Source organism: Hylobates moloch, unplaced genomic scaffold, assembly GCF_009828535.3.
Source record: "Hylobates moloch isolate HMO894 unplaced genomic scaffold, HMol_V3 SCAFFOLD_13, whole genome shotgun sequence".
Taxonomy (NCBI): domain Eukaryota; kingdom Metazoa; phylum Chordata; class Mammalia; order Primates; family Hylobatidae; genus Hylobates; species Hylobates moloch.
The window spans coordinates 6,512,548-6,531,327 of NW_026652288.1; the positions used below are offsets into that span (position 1 = coordinate 6,512,548).

Here is an 18,780-nt window from a genome sequence, read left to right on the forward strand (position 1 = left end):
CTTATACGTGTGGCGTTTGACAGTTACACTGAGAATGTTAATGTGGTGTTATTGCTGGCAGAGTTATTTGCATTCAGACAGCTGCTAGAACTAGAGATGATACTCTCATCCCAAAGGTGGGAACACGTGAAGCTCAAAGGGAGGGGCTGTGGTCCCATCCCAAGACACAGGTCCCTCGTTATCTGGGAAGGTAGAAATGGCTACATTTCTATTAGTTCTTAAAAAAAAAGTCTAGTGAAAGTTATTTTTTAATCATGACAAGATAGAATAAGCCAAATAAAACATATATATACACATATATTTTATATATATATTATGTTTACATATATAATTATATATATATAATTTTTTTTTGCTTTGAGCTAGAATTAAATCTATTCTTATACCAGCTATTTATTGGCAATTAGGAATTTTGCCATTAGAACTCAGATGACAGGATTTTGATATATAACCATGGAAAGTTGTTACTTAAAAATGTAACTTTTGGCCAGGCACAGTGGCTCATGTCTGTAATCCCAGCACTTTGGGAGGCTGAGGCAGGTGGATTACCTGAGGTCAGGAGTTCGAGACCAGCCTAGCCAACATGTTGAAACCCCATCTCTACTAAAAATACAAAAATTAGCTGGGTGTGGTGGCCTGTGCCTGTAATCCCAGCTACTCAGGAGGCTGAGGCAGGAGAATCACTTGAACCTGGAAGGCGGAGGTTGCAGTGAGCCGAGATCACCTCACTGCACTCCAGCCTGGGCAACGAAAGTGAAACTCCATCTCAAATAAATAAATAAATAAACTCCATCTCAAATAAATAAATAAATAAATAAATAAAAAATAAATAAATAAAACTGTAAATAAATAAATAAATAAATTAAATAAAAATAAATAAATAAATAAAACTGTAACTTTTTGCCCAGGCACAGTGGCTCCTGCCTGTAATCCCAGCATTTTGGAGGCCGAGGTGGGAGGATTGTTTGAGCTCAGGAGTTTGAGACCATCCTGAGCAACATAGTGAGACCTCGTCTCTACAAAAAATAAAAAAATTAGCTGGGCGTGGTGGCAGACACCTGTGGCCCCAGCTACGCAGGGAGCTGAGGCAGGAAGATTGCTTGAACCCAGGAGGTCGAGGCTGCAGTGAGCCATGATCACATCACTGCACTCCAGCCTGGGCAGCAGAGCAAGACCCTGTCTCAAAAACAAAACAAAACGAAACAAAGTAACATTTAGTAGACAGAATCTTTCCCATGCAATGCATAACAATAATAAAAGTGACTCTTAGTGGTTTAAATAAAAAGTTGGGACCAGATGGTTGGTTGAGTTGTGTGGTTGAACATTGCTGTGGGATATAGGTTCAGATCTCTGTTCTGCCTCTGCTACCTGCTAACTGTGTGATTTTCAACAAGCATCCTAACGTCTCTGTGCCTTGGTTTATTCATCTCTAAAATATGATCAACCTCATGAACAAATTAAATGGGACAATGGGTATGAGGTATTGAGCAGTAGCATGCCTGGTGATAAATAAGACAATATTATTTCCTTTTTTTCTATATATTTGCAAGGTCATTCACCTGGTATACTGCAGGAAAGCTACGTGTAAACCCTAAGCTTCTGATTATGTAACATATTAGGAAATAAGTGGCATTTCCTCACCTAGAAATTAAGCTGATTTGGGGGATGGTCTTCCTTTGAACGTCTTTATGTCCCTGTTAGCTTTGCATTATGTGTACTGCACATAGTGGGTGCTTTTTCGTGCACATAGTGGATATTTATTTAGTTTTTCAAACATTTTTGAACGCCTGGCTTGTGCCAGGTGCCCTGGATACGTAGGTAAGACATAATCCCTGCCCCCTCTGATCCCTTACTTAGCGGAGATGCAGGTGTGAGCTGCAATCATTTGGGGCTTGAAGGGCTGTATTTGCAGTGTGGATAGTGGGTTACAGCACAGAGAGAACAGTGAATTCTGCCAGAAGTACCCAGGATGGCTTCAGGGACATTTGAACTATCTCCTTGAGAAAGCATGAACGGATAGAGCCACCATGGTGGGACCAGCGAAGGAAAGAGGGTATTGGGGCATGATGGGTCCAGATTGAGAGGACTTTGCTAAGGTTTCTACTAGTCTAAAGCTCAGCAGAGACATACAGTCATGTGCCACATCACCATGTTTTGCTTAATGATAGACCACATATATAATGGTGGTCCCATAAGATTACAGTGGAGCTGAAAAATGCATTCTGCCTAGTATTTACTATTCTGTACTTTTTTTTATCATTATTTTAGAGTGTACTACTACTTATGAAAAAATAAGTGAGGTGTAGAACAGCCTGAGGCAGGTCCTTTAGGAGGCATCCAGAAGAAGGCATTGTTGTTAATCTCTTATGAGATGACAGCTCCGTGGTGTTACTGCCCCTGAAGAACTTCTAGTGGGAGAAGATGTGGAGGTGGAAGCCAGTGACATGGATGGTCCTGACACTGTGTAGGTCTAGGCTAATGTGTTTGTGTCTTAGTTTTTAACAAAAAAAGTTTAAAAAAATAAAAAAATTTACAAATAGAATGAAGCTTACAGAATAAGTATATTAAATACATATACACACACATATATATTTGTACATATATATATTTGTATGTATATATACACATATATATTTGTACAGCTGTGTTCATATTTTAGGCTAAATGTTATTATGAGAATTAAAAAGTTGAAAAAATGAAAAAGTTTACAAAGTAAAAAAAGTTACAGGAAGCTAAGGTTAACTTATCGAAGAATGGAGTTTTTATGTGAATTGAGTGTAGCCGAAGTGTAGAGTGTTTATAAAGTCTGTAGCAGCAGTAATGGCTGGGCCTTCACATTCACCCACCACTCACTCACTCACCCGGAGTAGCTCCCAGTCCTGCGAACTCTATTCATGGTAAGTGCCCTATATAAAGTATATGATTTTTTTACATCTTTTATAGCATATTTTAAACCTCTTCTGTGTTTAGAAATTTAGATGTGCAAATACTTAGCATAGTAGTTTAGATGTGCAAATACTTATAATTGCCTACAGTATTCAGTACAGTAGCCCAGCACCCTGTACAGGTTTGTAGCCCAGAGCAAACGGCTGTGCCAGCTAGCCTAGGTGTGTAGTAGGCTATGCCACCTAGGTATATGTTACTACACTCTATAATGTTTGCACAGTGACAGAATCGTCTAAGGATACATTGCTCAGAATGTATTCTCTTCTTGGACAACTCATGACTGTAGCTGGCAAGGACTAGAGGGCTCCAGACTAGCTGTATGTGAGCAAAGCCTGCAAGAGGGCAGCATGCTTTGTCACCTGCCATGTGGCCACTCTGAGCCTTCCTCGGGTCATCAAGGTTGGATCTAAAGGGGGCATGCATTTTCTCATGATCCCCATTTTTCTGCACGCTTTGTTTCCATCAGTAGCCATTGTTTGGCTATTGTGTGGGCACCGTATGTTACAGTAGAGCAGGCAATCAACTGGAAAACCGTGAGTGTCGCTGGTTCTCAGATTGGCTCCAAAGCTGACGAATGGGGGAACCTTGGGCAAATCCTTTAACCTCCCTCTCTCCTCTTGCTTTCTCATCTCGGAAAGAAAGGTGGGACTCTTTGGTCTCTAAACTGTGAGTTACATGGACTTTGTCACTTGCTGTCCCACTGCCACTTTCTTTGCGTGTGCACTCAGATTCTTCCTGCGGCCTGTGTGGACCCCACAACTCTATGCAGCTCAAACCAAGCAGAGGCCTCTTTTGCTTTCATCCTCATCCAGGGTCTCCTCACTGTGGTAGCAAAATGGTGGTGGCTGCAGATGTCACTTACTCCCCTGTCCATAGGTGGGGAAAGAGAAGGTCCCTTTCAGTAACTCCCGTAGATAAAACAGAGACTTCCTTTCCCAGCAAATAACCTTCTAGCTCTATAGGCTGCACCACCCTATCTGATCCTACTTCTGGGTCCTTAAGATGGGATCTAGTAACTGGCTTGGAGTCTGGCCCGACTCTAGGGTCCAGTCCACCAGACCACATGGCCAAGATGGGCAGAGGAATTTCCTGAAAGAAGTTCAGGGTGTCCCTTCCAAGAGGGCAAAACTGCGACTCCACTCTTGATTTGAAAGTTGTCCTCTATGGGAAGGGCCTCCCTGAGTGAAAATGCCTGACATCATCTGGTCCCTGCCTCTTCTTTTGCCTTTTTCTGCCTTTTTCCCCAGCTTCCTAGCTCCATTGCGGATGCTCCTCCCCCTTTCTCAATTTCCCACACTAAGCCATCCTAAACTACAGGGCTTCGATGTTTCTCAGCTCTTCAAACATCTGGGGCTTCAACTTACAATAGCATTTCACATACTGTGTGGTGGTTGTGTTCACTGATCTATAACTTCCACTAAAGGAGCTTTTTAAGAGAAGGGATTTTCTTGTGTTCTGCTTTTTCATAAATGTTGGCACATAGTGGCCCTCCAAAAAAATGTTGATGCTCACACATTACATACTTGAGTTTCAAGTGGCTTAAGGCAGGTAAGAGTGAGGTGGTTCTCTTTCTTTTTTTTTTTTTTTGAGATGGAGTCTCGCTTTTTCACCCAGGCTGGAATGCAGTGGCTCAATCTCGGCTCACTGCAAGCTCCGCCTCCTGGGTTCACGCCATTCTCCTGCCTCAGTCTCTCCGAGTAGCTACGACTACAGGCGCCCGCCACCATGCCCGGCTAATTTTTTGTATTTTTAGTAGGGACGGGGTTTCACCGTGGTCTCGATCTCCTGACCTCGTGATCCGCCCGCTTCGGCCTCCCAAAGTGCTGGGATTACAAGCGTGAGCCACCGCGCCCGGCCGAGGTGGTTCTCTTTCTAGTCTTACTTTTACGATTACAACTGCTGTTGCTATGGTTTTATCTCTGCATTTTCTGTGAGATGTATCTAAGAAATCATAGGGTCGTCAGATTAAGAAGAAACTAAATATCTTACACTGTGATATTGGCCTGCCCTGGTAAGAGTGAATGGTGGGAAATAGTTTTCAAAGTGTCCTTCAGCTCAAGGTCCCTCTGTTCAAATGAAAGTCTACACGAAAGCCTAGTATATGTAGAATGGTTGAAACCAAGCTTGCTCTTTCAGTATGGAGTTTAGGCACCAGGAGGCTGACTGATCATGTCTGCTCTGCAGGCTGGCTCCTAGGGGTTCGAAGGACCATGGATGGGCTTCCCAGGCATCTCTTCTGGGGTCTGAGAAGTTCAGAGATGCGTGAATCCAGCCATCAGAGTTGCCTCTCCTAAGCAGAGGGCCTCCTTTTAGTCTTGGTTTTTCAGATGGGGAGAAGGCTGACTTGGAGGGTGGGGTGACTTTAGGGTGCAAAGGATGAGTTCCAGGGCTGTTGAAAGAGCTGAAGCTTCCAACTGCCAAGCTGGCAGTTTCCAGCTGCCAAGATGCCTGCAAAGTAAAGAGCTGCCTCTGCAAGTCTATTCCATGTTCCCAGAACACAGAACGGCTTCCCGACCTCCTTTATCTTAAGACTAGCACCCGTACCCCTCAGATTCCCTGCTGACAACTCACAGGCTACAACCAGACTTGTCTTCATTTTTATCCATGGCTCTTAGAGTCCTTCTAAAACTTTAGCTTATTGCTTCATCTCACTTCTCATAAAAACCTGTGATCATCCTGATACCAAAGCCTGGCAGAGACACAACCAAAAAAGAGAATTTTAGACCAATATCCTTGATGAACATTGATGCAAAAATCCTCAATAAAATACTGGCAAACCGAATCCAGCAGCACATCAAAAAGCTTATCCACCATGCTTTGGATGATAAGCTTATCCAAAAAGCTTATCATCCCTGGGATGCAAGGCTGGTTCAACATACGCAAATCAATAAATGTAATCCAGCATATAAACAGAACCAAAGACAAAAACCACATGATTATCTCAATAGATGCAGAAAAGGCCTTTGACAAAATTCAACAACCCTTCATGCTAAAAACTCTCAATAAGTTAGGTATTAATGGGACGTATCTCAAAATAATAAGAGCTATCTATGACAAACCCACAGCCAATATCATACTGAATGGGCAAAAACTGGAAGCATTCCCTTTGAAAACTGGCACAAGACAGGGATTCCCTCTCTCACCACTCCTATTCAACATAGTGTTGGAAGTTCTGGCCAGGGCAATTAGGCAGGAGAAGGAAATAAAGGGTATTCAATTAGGAAAAGAGGAAGTCAAATTGTCCTTGTTTGCAGATGACATGATTGTATATCTAGAAAACCCCATCGTCTCAGCCCAAAATCTCCTTAAGCTGATAGGCAACTTCAGCAAAGTCTCAGGATACAAAATCAATGTACAAAAATCACAAGCATTCTTGTACACCAATCACAGACAAACAGAGAGCCAAATCATGAGTGAACTCCCATTCACAATTGCTTCAAAGAGAATAAAATACCTAGGAATCCAACTTACAAGGGATGTGAAGGACCTCTTCAAGGAGAACTACAAACCACTGCTCAATGAAATAAAAGAGGATACAAACAAATGGAAGAACATTCCATGCTCATGGGTTGGAAGAATCAATATCGTGAAAATGGCCATACTGCCCAAAGTAATTTATAGATTCAATGCCATCCCCATCAAGCTACCAATGACTTTCTTCACAGAATTGGAAAAAACTACTTTAAAGTTGATATGGAACCAAAAAAGAGCCCGCATTGCCAAGTCAGTCCTAAGCCAAAAGAACAAAGCCGGAGGCATTACACTACCTGACTTCAAACTATACTACAAGGCTACAGTAACCAAAACAGCATGGTACTGGTACCAAAACAGAGATATAGATCAATGGAACAGAACAGAGCCCTCAGAAATAATGCCACATATCTACAACCATCTGATCTTTGACAAACCTGACAAAAACAAGCAATGGGGAAAGGATTCTCTATTTAATAAATGGTGCTGGGAAAACTGGCTAGCCATATGTAGAAAGCTGAAACTGGATCCCTTCCTTACACCTTATACAAAAATTAATTCAAGATGGATTAAAGACTTACATGTTAGACCTAAAACCATAAAAACCTTAGAAGAAAACCTAGGCAATACCATTCAGGACATAGGCATGGGCAAGGACTTCATGTCTAAAACACCAAAAGCAATGGCAACAAAAGCCAAAATTAACAAATGGGATCTAGTTAACCTAAAGAGCTTCTGCACCGCAAAAGAAACTACCATCAGAGTGAACAGGCAACCTACAAAACGGGAGAAAATTTTTACAACCTACTCATCTGACAAAGGGCTAATATCCAGAATCTACAATGAACTCCAACAAATTTATAAGAAAAAAACAACCCCATCAAAAAGTGGGCGAAGGACATGAACAGACACTTCTCAAAAGAAGACATTTATACAGCCAAAAAACACATGAAAAAATGCTCATCATCACTGGCCATCAGAGAAATGCAAATCAAAACCACAACGAGATACCATCTCACACCAGTTAGAATGGCCATCATTAAAAGTCAGGAAACAACAGGTGCTGGAGAGGATGTGGAGAAACAGGAACACTTTTACACTGTTGGTGGGAGTGTAAACTAGTTCAACCATTGTGGAAGTCAGTGTGGCGATTCCTCAGGGATCTAGAACTAGAAATACCATTTGACCCAGCCATCCCATTACTGGGTATATAGCCAAAGGATTATAAATCATGCTGCTATAAAGACACATGCACATGTATGTTTATTGCGGCACAACTCACAATAGCAAAGAGTTGGAACCAACCCAAATGTCCAACAACAATAGACTGTATTAAGAAAATGTGGCACATATACACCATGGAATACTATGCAGCCATAAAAAATGATGAGTTCATGTCCTTTGTAGGGACATGGATGAAACTGGAAACCATCATTCTCAGCAAACTATCACAAGGACAAAAAACCAAACACCGCATGTCCTCACTCATAGGTGGGAATTGAACAACGAGAACACATGGACACAGGAAGGGGAACATCACACTCCAGGGACTGTTGTGGGGTGAGGGGAGGGGGGAGGGATAGCATTTGGAGATATGCCTAATGCTAAATGACGAGTTAATGGGCACAGCACACCGACATGGCACATGTATACATATGTAACAAACCTGCACATTGTGCACATGTACCCTAAAACCCTAAAGTATAATAGTAATAATAATAATAATAATAATAAACCTGTGAAATAGGCAGGATTCTCCATCTCATGAGAGGACTCTGCAGCTCATAGACATGAAGGGGCCTGCCCTGGAGTGAGGTGCTTGCCGGAAAGCCTGACTCAGGTGTACCTGCTCCTTGCATATCTGCCACTCTTTTTTTTTTTTTTTAACTTGTGGTATTGATGAACTGAAGTGCTGTTAGAGAATTGCACATACCCTAATTTACACACATACACACATACAAAGTGCTTTTCTCGGTGGCATCATTCCTTTAATGAAAAGCATTTTCTCCTCGTGTTGCCTCTGAAATCATGACAGCTATGTTCTGTCCCAGTCTGAAGCCCGGATCCCAACAATCTCTGTTACCCAGAATGTAGCCCAGAACCTCCATGAAGCAGAACAGCTTGACGAGGGTCTGAAGTTGTCGTAGTTCCTGCACATTAATCTTGGCAGAGGACTTCACTCAGAGCCCAGGGATGCTGTAGTTATAACTTTTTCTAACTTGATGTGTATTTTTCCTAAGCAAGAGTATGAAAAACCAAAATGCTGAGGATGAACAATTCTCTACACAATTAACAAGAAATGACAGTTTGTAACCTGATGACCAGGATAAGTGGCAAGCCAGGAGATCGCAGCCTGTGCTGCAAAATGCTCCTGGGACACTGACACGCGTGTCACCAGGACCTGTGTTTTGGGAAGGGACACCCGCCTCCTCAATGTCAGAGGGCAGAAGAGGGTAAAGGCCCTGTGACTCCTGCCTCCGATACCTGTACTGGCCTCAGAGGAGAGTTGTGGCCCCGCTACCCCTACCCTTGCTGGTCTTCACAGGTGGGTCCTGGTACCCCAACCCCTAGCCCCTTCACTGTCTCCCTCCCTCACTGGGACCACTGGGACCTCTGGGACCAGGCTGGCAGCCACTGTCCTCTCTCCATGGCCACCTCCCCAAAGCCTCCCATCCTCCCTTCCCTGTCCATGGCCTGCCATTCCAACAGTATTCTCTGAAATAGACACTCAGTCTATTTAAGTGGGGCTCCTAACCTTCTCCCACCCTCTGACATTGAGGAGGTGGGTGTCCCTTCCCAAAACACAGGTCCTGGTGACAACCATGGGCCTATACCTTGAAGTAGGCTGTCTCTGCACTAGAAATTTGATGTCTATTAAGGGTCCATGAGAAAATGCCGATTCCTGATACTGGCTTTGCTCAGAAAGTGAGCCAAGGGATGAAGGGCCACTCTGGAAGCCTTTGCACACCCTGCCCTAGTTAAGGTCAGAGAGTGCCTTCCCACCCCCTCAGAACTCTGCCCCTTCCTACCTGGCAAGGATCCTTGGGATCTGCTTTCTCTCCCCATTTTGTGGATTTGACTCTTCACCCCAAAACCCTCCTCAGTGCTTTCTTCCAGGAGGCCTGTCTAGGACCGACAGCAGGTAGCACCCTCAACCCTGCCCCAATATCGGCAGGACCCCTATCAATCTCCCCAGCCCTTTCTTATACAGTGGGTAAAGAGCAAACAAATAAAACTTTCGGTTTCATGATGGGATGGAATGATCCTCAGTTGTCTGGAAAATTCAGATCTTCCCAACAGAGGCCGAATTAAGAAAGTGTCACAGGATTACAACTTAACCCTCTGCTGTTACACATTCTGAGCAGTTGCACGCCTACTCACATTGTGTCACACTCGGCCTCTCAAGCGCGTCTGTGCACGTGTCCCCTTCTGTCCAGGTCTTAAATTCGCACACGATTTCACAGACACACTCATTTCACCTCCAGTAAGAGTCTGACCCGGGGATCATCCGTCCTTAACTTTTAACCACCCTCAACATAGTACACTTGCCAAGCCACAAAATGCCTTTCACCCAATGTGACAGCCTTGGTGTGGAGTACATATATATTTGTTGAAGTGACAGGCTGAGTCCCTGCCTGTTCCTGCCTCTGATGTTGGTGCTGTTTGTGTGCACACCCTGCTACCACACTGCCTCTGTTCTGTTCCACTGGTCTTCGTGATGAAGCCGTGGCTGGGTGAAATATGCATTGTTGCTCCTCTGTGAATCCGGGTTGTCATATTGAACAGATAGAACAAACGGGCCGCGCTTCTCTTGCAGCTTGTTTGGAAGCTGAGGCTGCAGGAGCGAGCTCCTTGCTAAGGGGGGAACATGCATTCTCTCGGAGGTCTTCCCTCTCCGCCAGCCTAGCACTGCCTCCAGAGGTGAGGGGAAGGCAGCTGGACAGTTCACTAGTCCCTGTGAGATAGTGGAAAGCACAGCCTCCACGTCAGTGTCTTCCCCTTGTGGTTGACGAGGGGAAGGAGAAGCCCAGTGGTGTCCCTAGAGAGCCAGATCTTCCTGGCTGTCACCCCCGTCTCACCCTGCCTCTGGCTCCCCGGGCTCAGTCTTCAGATCCTATCACTGCCTCTTTGGCTGCCGCCCAGACCTCAGGACACGCAACCGTGAGAACAAAGAGCGGCCTTCCTTCTTTTTGGCAGCGAGTGCGTGGTCACATGCGCAGGCCTCCTCGGGAACATCCAGCTTCTGGTGGCTTTTGTAGACCACGGCGTAGCTGCAGGCCCGGCTGCAGGTTGTGCCCAGTCCCTTACCCTCCAGCTGTCCCCTCACAAACACTTTCCCGAAGCCCTGCTGACACAGTGCCCTGATTGAGAACCGCAGGCCTGACCTGTCACACTGGCTTCCCTGCCCCGAGTGGGTTCTTAAAAAGCAGCTGTGGATGACACAGGCCCCCTCCCGACACGGTGCGCTCTCCACTGCCCGCAGGAGTGAGCCCTGCCGCTCCGCTCAGCACTGCTGCTGCCTCCCGGCCCACCGCACCCCATGCTTCCCTGCCCCCTAGGACCAGATGCCGTTCCCGAGCACACCCCTTCTGGTGGAGCCTGCTTCCCTTTCTCCTGACTGCTGTTTGTCTTGGACAAACTCAACACTAGAAGGGGCGGTTTCTTCCCTGTATAAGGAGATGGAATAAACAGCCTCTGCATCCAGCCCTGCGGCCGTGCCTTGCTCCTGAGACCTCTGAATGGCCAGGGAGCCAGGGCTCTGGGCATCCTCCTGGCCTCCACCCCAGGTCCCTGCATGCCTTCCCACAAAAGCAGGTGCTCAGTGCTAGCTGCTGAATGGACTTGAGAATCCCAGATAAGTGACAGCCTTGCTACTGCTAACTTCCCACCTGGAGTTCTTGAAAGAGAGCATTTCACATAAAATCATTCCGTCCACATCTTCACTGAGCATCTATAGTCACCAGCCACCGTGTGAGGGCCACACAGGGCCCAGAGGCATTACCCCTGGCCTTATCTACACTGCAGATGAGGTGTGCACTCACCCTCCACATGGGCGACAGGGGGCCCATACACAGCATGTGGGCTGGAAGGCTCTTTGATGATGGAAACAGCGAATGGGTAGAATGAGGTTAAGTAGGTGGAGGATACTGAAGGGGTAAGAACTAGTATTTGCCAGGGCCTTCCTTTATATAGGGCAAAATCCACCCTTCCAGCAAGGATGCCACCTGCAAAGCAGGATCATCTTCTTGTTCTGTAGCTGAAGGGACTTAGATACCTTAGGAAAAAGGTAACACAGGAGCAGCACGCCGATTGCGACCTGAAGCAGCTGATTGTGAGCCTGCCTGCCTCCTGCGCACCACCCAAGGCTGTGGTGAGAGCACAGGAGACGGCGGGTCTAAAGGCTCCACAGAAACAAGAACTCATATAGATGGGAGCATTTATTTTACGCATAAAGTCTGGGGCTTTTTTTTTTTCAAGAACTTTATAAAAGCAAACTTTATAAGTTGAACTCTTCAGCTTGTGAGCGAAGTCACCGTCCTACATCCTTGAGGAAAGCGATCCTTGCCAGAACACGTACTGTGCAGCTCGCTGGGCAGTTTGCTCCAGGTTCCCAGGGTCACCCAGTGAGAGTTGCCAGGGGGATTCCCGTGAGGCTGTCCTCAGAAGGGAAGGCTGTGCAGGGGGTCGTGCCTTCAGCCTCCTTAACCACAGCCCTCTAGCCTGTGCTGAGGACCTGGTTTGTATGGCCCTGCGGTGGTGGTGTGTAGCTAGCACACCTCTGTTTCAGGGCTCCAGCCCTCCTGCTGGGGCTCAGAGGAATGCCTGTTGCCAGGTGTCTGGCTACTCTGTGTGTGTTCTACTCATCTTTGTGTCCTTCCATTCACCCTCTGTCTGCATGGCTTTGATTCATCGCTTGCTATTTGCCAGCACTCTGTTAGGTGTGGGGAATAGCAAGATAAATAATTAATAGTTCTTGCTTTCAAAGAATTCACCATCTACTGGAGGAGAAACATAAACAGACCATGGATTATTGATGGCTCTAGAAAGGCTGAGAGAAACCCTTGCGGAGTGTGTGAGCAATATCCCGGAGCACCACTGTCTCCGGGGCACTGGAGCTGTGGACTGATTGTCCTTCTATCTGCCAAGCTTATCCCACAGTATTAGGAAGTGGAGGCACTGGGAGACAAAGGTCCATGCTAGAGCCACATGTCTGCTAAGTGGGTGAGCTACAATTTCAAGGCAGCCTTGTGTGTGATTCCAGGGTCTTTGCTCCCAACCACTGTTCATGGGGCTCTTGCTGCTTCAATTTGGACCTGCCTACATGTAATGCTTGTGTTAATAAATCATGGATCCCAGATAAGCACCTTTGAGCACAGTTTCTGGTCATTTTCTCCTGCTTTTAGGGTCATCAGTAGCCAGCAGGCCTTTGTGTGAAAAAGCAGACAAAAATCAGACTTGCTGTAGTTTTAGGCGGGGCAGATATTTCTCTGTGGCCGCTTCTCCTTGGCAGGAAACTTCTGACGCACTGGAGGTATATTAGCAAATCAGCAGTGCTGTCTCCTCATCAGGTTTCAAAGAGTTGGAAACCAAAGTGGAAAATGAAATTCCTGGAACATTCTGTGGCTTACCCCCCTTTCTTCTCTCTGTGTGGCTGATGCCTTTTTTCCTGCAATGCCTTTGACCCTCTGGCCACCTTTTCATCTCTGGGAAGCCTTCCCTGTTCCCACCCAGGTGGGACCCCTCCTCTCTACCCCTGTAGTGGCCCGTTAGAGCCTCCCTGCCTCCTTGAAGTGGCCCCACGAGAGCACGGAGCACAGTGCATTGTGATGATGATCTGTGCACGCCTCTTTCCCCTACACTGGGCTGTGTGGGTCTTGATAGCATTTGCAGCATTGCAAATGGATCATTGCATTTGCAGCAGCGTGAACATGAACATACAAAGGAGAGGTTCTCGGGGTTGACTGACACTATGCCCCTTTAAAGTACATACAATTCCTTGTTCTACAAAAAAAAGTTTATGAGGTAAACAGAAAATACGTATTGAATGATTGCTTTTGGAAGAGTTCTTTTTAAAAAAAAAATAAATGGTATATATTTGAGGTTTACAACATAGTATTATGGGATACATATAGATAATAAAATGGTCATATAGTGAAGCAGCTCGGCATATTCATCATCTCACATAGTTGCTTTTTACAGTGATGAGCACCTAAAGTCTACTCACTTAACAATCCCTGATATGATACAGTCATATTAAAGTTAGTCCTCATGTTGTATGTTAGATCTTTAAACTGGCTCATGTAAAAGTTTTCAATTAAGGAGTAAGTATGCAAAAAATTTAAAACAGACAAACATAAAACCTCACCAGCCTTGGAATCAGCCACATGTGGGTTTGAGCCCTAGTGCTTCTATTGAGCTGTTGTCAATCTCTCTGAGCCTTGGTTTTCTCATCTGTCATGGGAGCGTGGTAACACGCCATATTACTTTTGTGCATGTTTAGTGAGCTAACATAGGTAATGCGATTACATAGAATCTAGGACTTAGAAAGCATTTGACTACTGATACCTATAATGAGTGCAATAGTAGGAAAATGTGTCAGTATCTGCTTTTAGGCTATGTATTTTACAGCAGTTTCTCTGTTTACCTATTTTTGTGCTCATTTCAAGACATCTTTTTGCAATTAGAATGAAAACCATAGCTTGTGAGTCATGACCCACTTTATATCTGGAAGAAAGCTGGGCTTGTTTTTGATGGATGCAAGGTCAGGCGCTTGGAACCTCATCTCTCTTTATATAGTGAACAAATTGATATTCCCAGAACATAATCCTTTTGCAGATTGTACAGATAACTGCATCCTGATGACACATGATGTTCACTCTTGGGTAGCTTTGAAACCCAGACATGACTCACTACTTGTTGCATGTGGGTGTACGCTTCATGCCAGTTTTAACTGTTGTATTTTGCTTCTTAGGAAGCGTCATGTTCTATCATTATATACTGATCTGTACAATATTCTGAGAGTCTTCAGCATTGTGTGTTGGTTTAAGGCATTCCAGTATCCTCCAGAGACCCAATTTAGACAAACTTCATAATAGAAAGTAAAATCATGATCTTGTTGCTAAGGCTTTGGGATTTTTAAATACCTATAACTGTAAGAGACAAATCACATAAGTAGACAAAAAAGAGCCAACAGCCACTATTTACTTAGCTGGTGCTGTCCACCAGGAATTATGCCAGGTGCTTTCATAGATTACTGTCACAGAAGTGCAGGAAGATGGGCATTCTGGTTTTATTGCCAAGTGCAGGGAGATGGGCATTCTGATTTTATTGTCAAGGGAGCTGTAGCTCAAACTCTGACTTGAGGGACAAGGATTGGTTGAGCCTGTCTGGCTCTGAAGCCTACAATCTTTCTCCCTTGTCATGTGGCACCCAATCATAAACAGAAAGTTCCACTCATCTGCCAACTGTTCAGCTCATTGTTACAATGGTTCACCACTCTAGTAGTCCACAGCGCCACTGCCACTTAACACGTCAGCGGATGCTTCCTAGAACCAGGCTGCAGCCCTCCTGAAGGCTGGGTGTGACTCCTCTCTTGCTCATCGTCTGCCTCTCCCTTGTTCTGAAAGAAGTCTTTGCATTGGTTTTAATGAATTTATCTCTGAAAATTCTGCCAATTGGAGTCTCACGTAGAACTCCAAGCCTGGGCTCGTCCATACTGACTACTCTGGGAACTGTCTTCATAAACCTTAGGTTGGCAAAATGTAGGTTATCTGTGAAAACCTAAGTTCAGGGCCACTGCAATCATCAGAGCCCAGGCAGATCAAAAGAACACAGGCTGGAACACGGGGTTCAGTGTGGAGCCACCAACATTGTAATTTGCACTTGAAGTTATAGCTCTTGAGAAAAGCTTTGGGAAGTGGCTCTTTCTGAGGACCGCCTTGATTTTTATTTTTTAAAGAAATTGCAGTCTGGAGTCTTCAATGAATGAAATATTCTATTTTGCTAGGATGGGGAGAATTACCAGTTTAGATCAAATTACTCCTTATATATCAAGCATATACTCTTTTCTGTGTATTCTAAACTTTTTCCCTTGCCTAAGATTCTTAACACTCCACTGTGAGGTAGGTTAAACCAATCTAAATTGCAGATCAGGAAAATAAGGATGGTAGAGAGAGAGATTAACAGGCTCGTTCTAAACATGGAGGTAGAAGGAATTGCAGTTGAATTTCCGTTTAGACCCATTTATTAGTAATAATCATGCATTCTTGTAATAAAACGGATTATACATTTTAGCGGAGAGGTATCAGCTTAGCAAACATAGCTTATGAATTTTCCTTGATTAATTGCTATTATATTTTAATAATGGTATTGTAATATTATATATTATTACTAATATGAACTTTAAATATACTGGGACTGTGATTGAAGTTGATTTGGGGATGCCATTGTGGGATTTTACATCATTTTCTATGCTCTTTGAGTTCTTATATAAGCTCTACATCTAGTTTCTCTTGGTAGTGAGCCTAGCTGGCAAAGCCATATTGTTTCTTCTCATTGCTGTTTATAATATGCTTTTCAGGGAAACACTGGATTTCTAAGACTAGTAGACTTTGTAAAGCAGGAGTGAAGACCACAGAATATTTTATATTAACTCTACCTCATGTCCTTCACTTCCTCTTGTTTTACTTACTTCAGGCTTTAAGCAGTGCCCCCAAGTAGGTAAGGTAGGTAGTGAGTAATTGCCAGATAAGTGAGGCACCCTGAGTGAGGAATGCCAAATACAGTTGAGTTCTCAGCAGGGAGATCATGGGCATTTTCTCTGAGCAAGCTTGGGTTCACATCAAGGCTCTGGGTACTATCTGTGTAAGTTGGCAACTTCCTCCTTTGCTGACTCAGTTTTCACATATGAAAAATGGAACAGTCATACCTTTCTTGTAAAGATGCTCTAAGGTTTCAGTGAAAGACTGGGAGATAAAATATTTAATGCAGTGCCTGCATCTCATAGGCATTTGAGAAATATTACCTCCCAGCCTCCCTTGCTGCCTTTCATCTTGCTTTTAGAATTCTTGGCTCTTGTGTTTGCTGAGGTTTTGTGCCGGGATCTAACCCATAGCCTTAGCTTTGTGATTGAGCATACAGTCCCTGGCACAGAATGGGTACCCCATAAATAGTTGTTGAATGAATAAAACCTCGAAACCTCAAATGTGTTGGTTGCTGTGGGCTACACAGCGAAAATATTAAACTGTAATGGAACGATGTGCCTGGTCCTTTTTTTAATGCATCATGGTTTCTTCAGCATTAAGGAGGTAAAGATGTTTATAGACACTTCTCTGTTTTTCTTTCAGTGCCTGAAACAGTATGTTGAGCTCTTGATCAAAGAAGGATTAGAAACCGCAATTAGCTGCCCAGATGCTGCCTGCCCTAAACAGGGCCACCTACAGGAGAACGAGGCATGTGCAATTGAACAGACTGGGCTGTTTCATGTGCACTGGCATGCACTGCTGAACTTGTCAGAATAACGTGGGTTTTGTTTGGGTGTGCGTTGCATTATATTCTAGCCCTCAGCTTGTTATCATTCCTGTTTGCATTTTTTTTTCCTTAGATTGAGTGCATGGTTGCAGCTGAAATTATGCAAAGATATAAAAAGCTACAATTTGAAAGAGGTAGGTACCTGGTATATCTGCCGGTTATGATTCCTGTAATGTATGAATGTGGATAATTTTGTGGGGAGTTCTTTTGGTAGATACGGTTATACAGCATTTGATAGGAGTGAAAAAGTTGATGTAAACTAAACTTCTGAAATTAAACTGACATTCTGGGTTCTCTGAACAGCTCACAGTTTGAAGACCTTGTCTAGTGATCTATTTGGTAGCAGGAAGAATTTATGGAACACAATTTGTTTATAAGGATTGAGGCTCCTGGGGGAGGCTTAAAGATGATGGCTGTCATGAGGTATTATATTTCAGCCAGCTTAAGGCTGAGTTTGAGGGCTATACTCTTGGACTGGCCCAGAATTTAAAAGATGCAAAGTCATGGAGGGGAGTTGTGAGGGTAGGCATAGCAGAAATTACAGTAACCCCCGTCCTAACAACAGTCCGAGGGTAGGTGTCTTGCCTGCACTTACCCACCACTGGACACAGGCCTAGATAGTAGGTGCTGGATGAATAATCAAGTCCCTTATCCCAGTAAGTGTCACAACAACTCTGCAAAGCTAATTTGTCATTATCTAATAAACGGATCCCCAGAGAGGCTAACTGACTTGCTCTGATGTCTAAATATAGTGGGTGCTTTGGGACCACATCCCATGACCCTTTGTCGTGAGCCCTCCACTGGGCCCTGAATAGTCTTCCTGGCTGGAGCAGGCCTGATACAGACCCAGGGGTCCTCTGGGAGAGCAGTGTGGCAGGTGCACACAGAGCAGAACATGATTCTCAGGATAATACTTCAAAGCATTAAGCCTTGTGGAATGTCCAGGAGAGGTCTTTAGCTCTGCTCTCTGAAATACTCAGGGTCATACAACGAAACTGTAAAGAGTCTGTGGACTCTCTTTGGCTTTGTTTTCATATCTATTCTGGGCCCCAGGCTCGTCTGCTAAAGAGCAGAGTGACAGATGTGTGCAGGCGACACTCCATATGCAGAACATCGTTGTGAGGACCCTGCAGGCGGATTCTGAGTTTGGATTGCTGGCGTCTGCTCTCCCTCTCCCTGCACTGATTCTCGGGTTCTTGACCTGAGCAGGGTCTCACCACTGAGACACAGCCCTGGAGGATGGGCTTACATGAAAACATGGCCAGATGGAGACCAGAGGACAATATCCAGAGACTCCCACTTTAGCTGCATGCAGAGACCTGTTGTTTGTATATTTTTGCTTTTTAAAAGAAATGCTAGAGATAGCTGGGCCCAGTGGCATGTACCTATAGTCTGAACTACTCAGGAGTTCAAGTACAGCCTGGGCAACATATTGAGACCCTGTCTCTAAAAAAAAAAAAAAGAAAGAAAGAAAATATGTAGCCCGCTTGAAAAAAAAAACTCAAACAGGATTTTTCATGGCATTGACATTTGTTTTCAACAGTGTGTTTATTAAAGTGTCGCATATCATTTGCTTTGGGGCAGTTTATAGCTTTAATATAATGCCATTTGGTACAAAAGTCAGCATGTAGAGCAATAAAATTGATTAATTTGGATTTCTGAGACTTTCAGGCTCTTCTGAGAATATTTTCCAGAGAGAATCCTGACAGAAACTGGCTGTTGTTTGCGTTACGAGAATATGAACTTTCTATGACATTGAATTTAATTTAAAAATGCAGCTGGGTACATTTTTCAACCTAATAATTTTAACTGTTATTTCTTTAGTACTTTGGC

General features: G+C 44.3%; 1 protein-coding gene across 7 annotated transcripts in view; it reads left to right on the forward strand.

The window, feature by feature from the left end:
• The window catches only part of RNF144A (ring finger protein 144A), a 127,396-nt gene that overhangs the window by 81,273 nt on the left and 27,343 nt on the right, over window positions 1-18,780 (forward strand). For all 7 annotated transcript variants that reach the window (XM_032172133.2, XM_058426116.1, XM_032172137.2 and 4 more), the window contains 2 exons: window positions 16,764-16,868; window positions 17,021-17,081. In XM_032172133.2, the coding sequence (XP_032028024.1) occupies window positions 16,764-16,868; window positions 17,021-17,081 (166 nt within the window). The remainder of the gene's footprint in view (window positions 1-16,763; window positions 16,869-17,020; window positions 17,082-18,780) is intronic.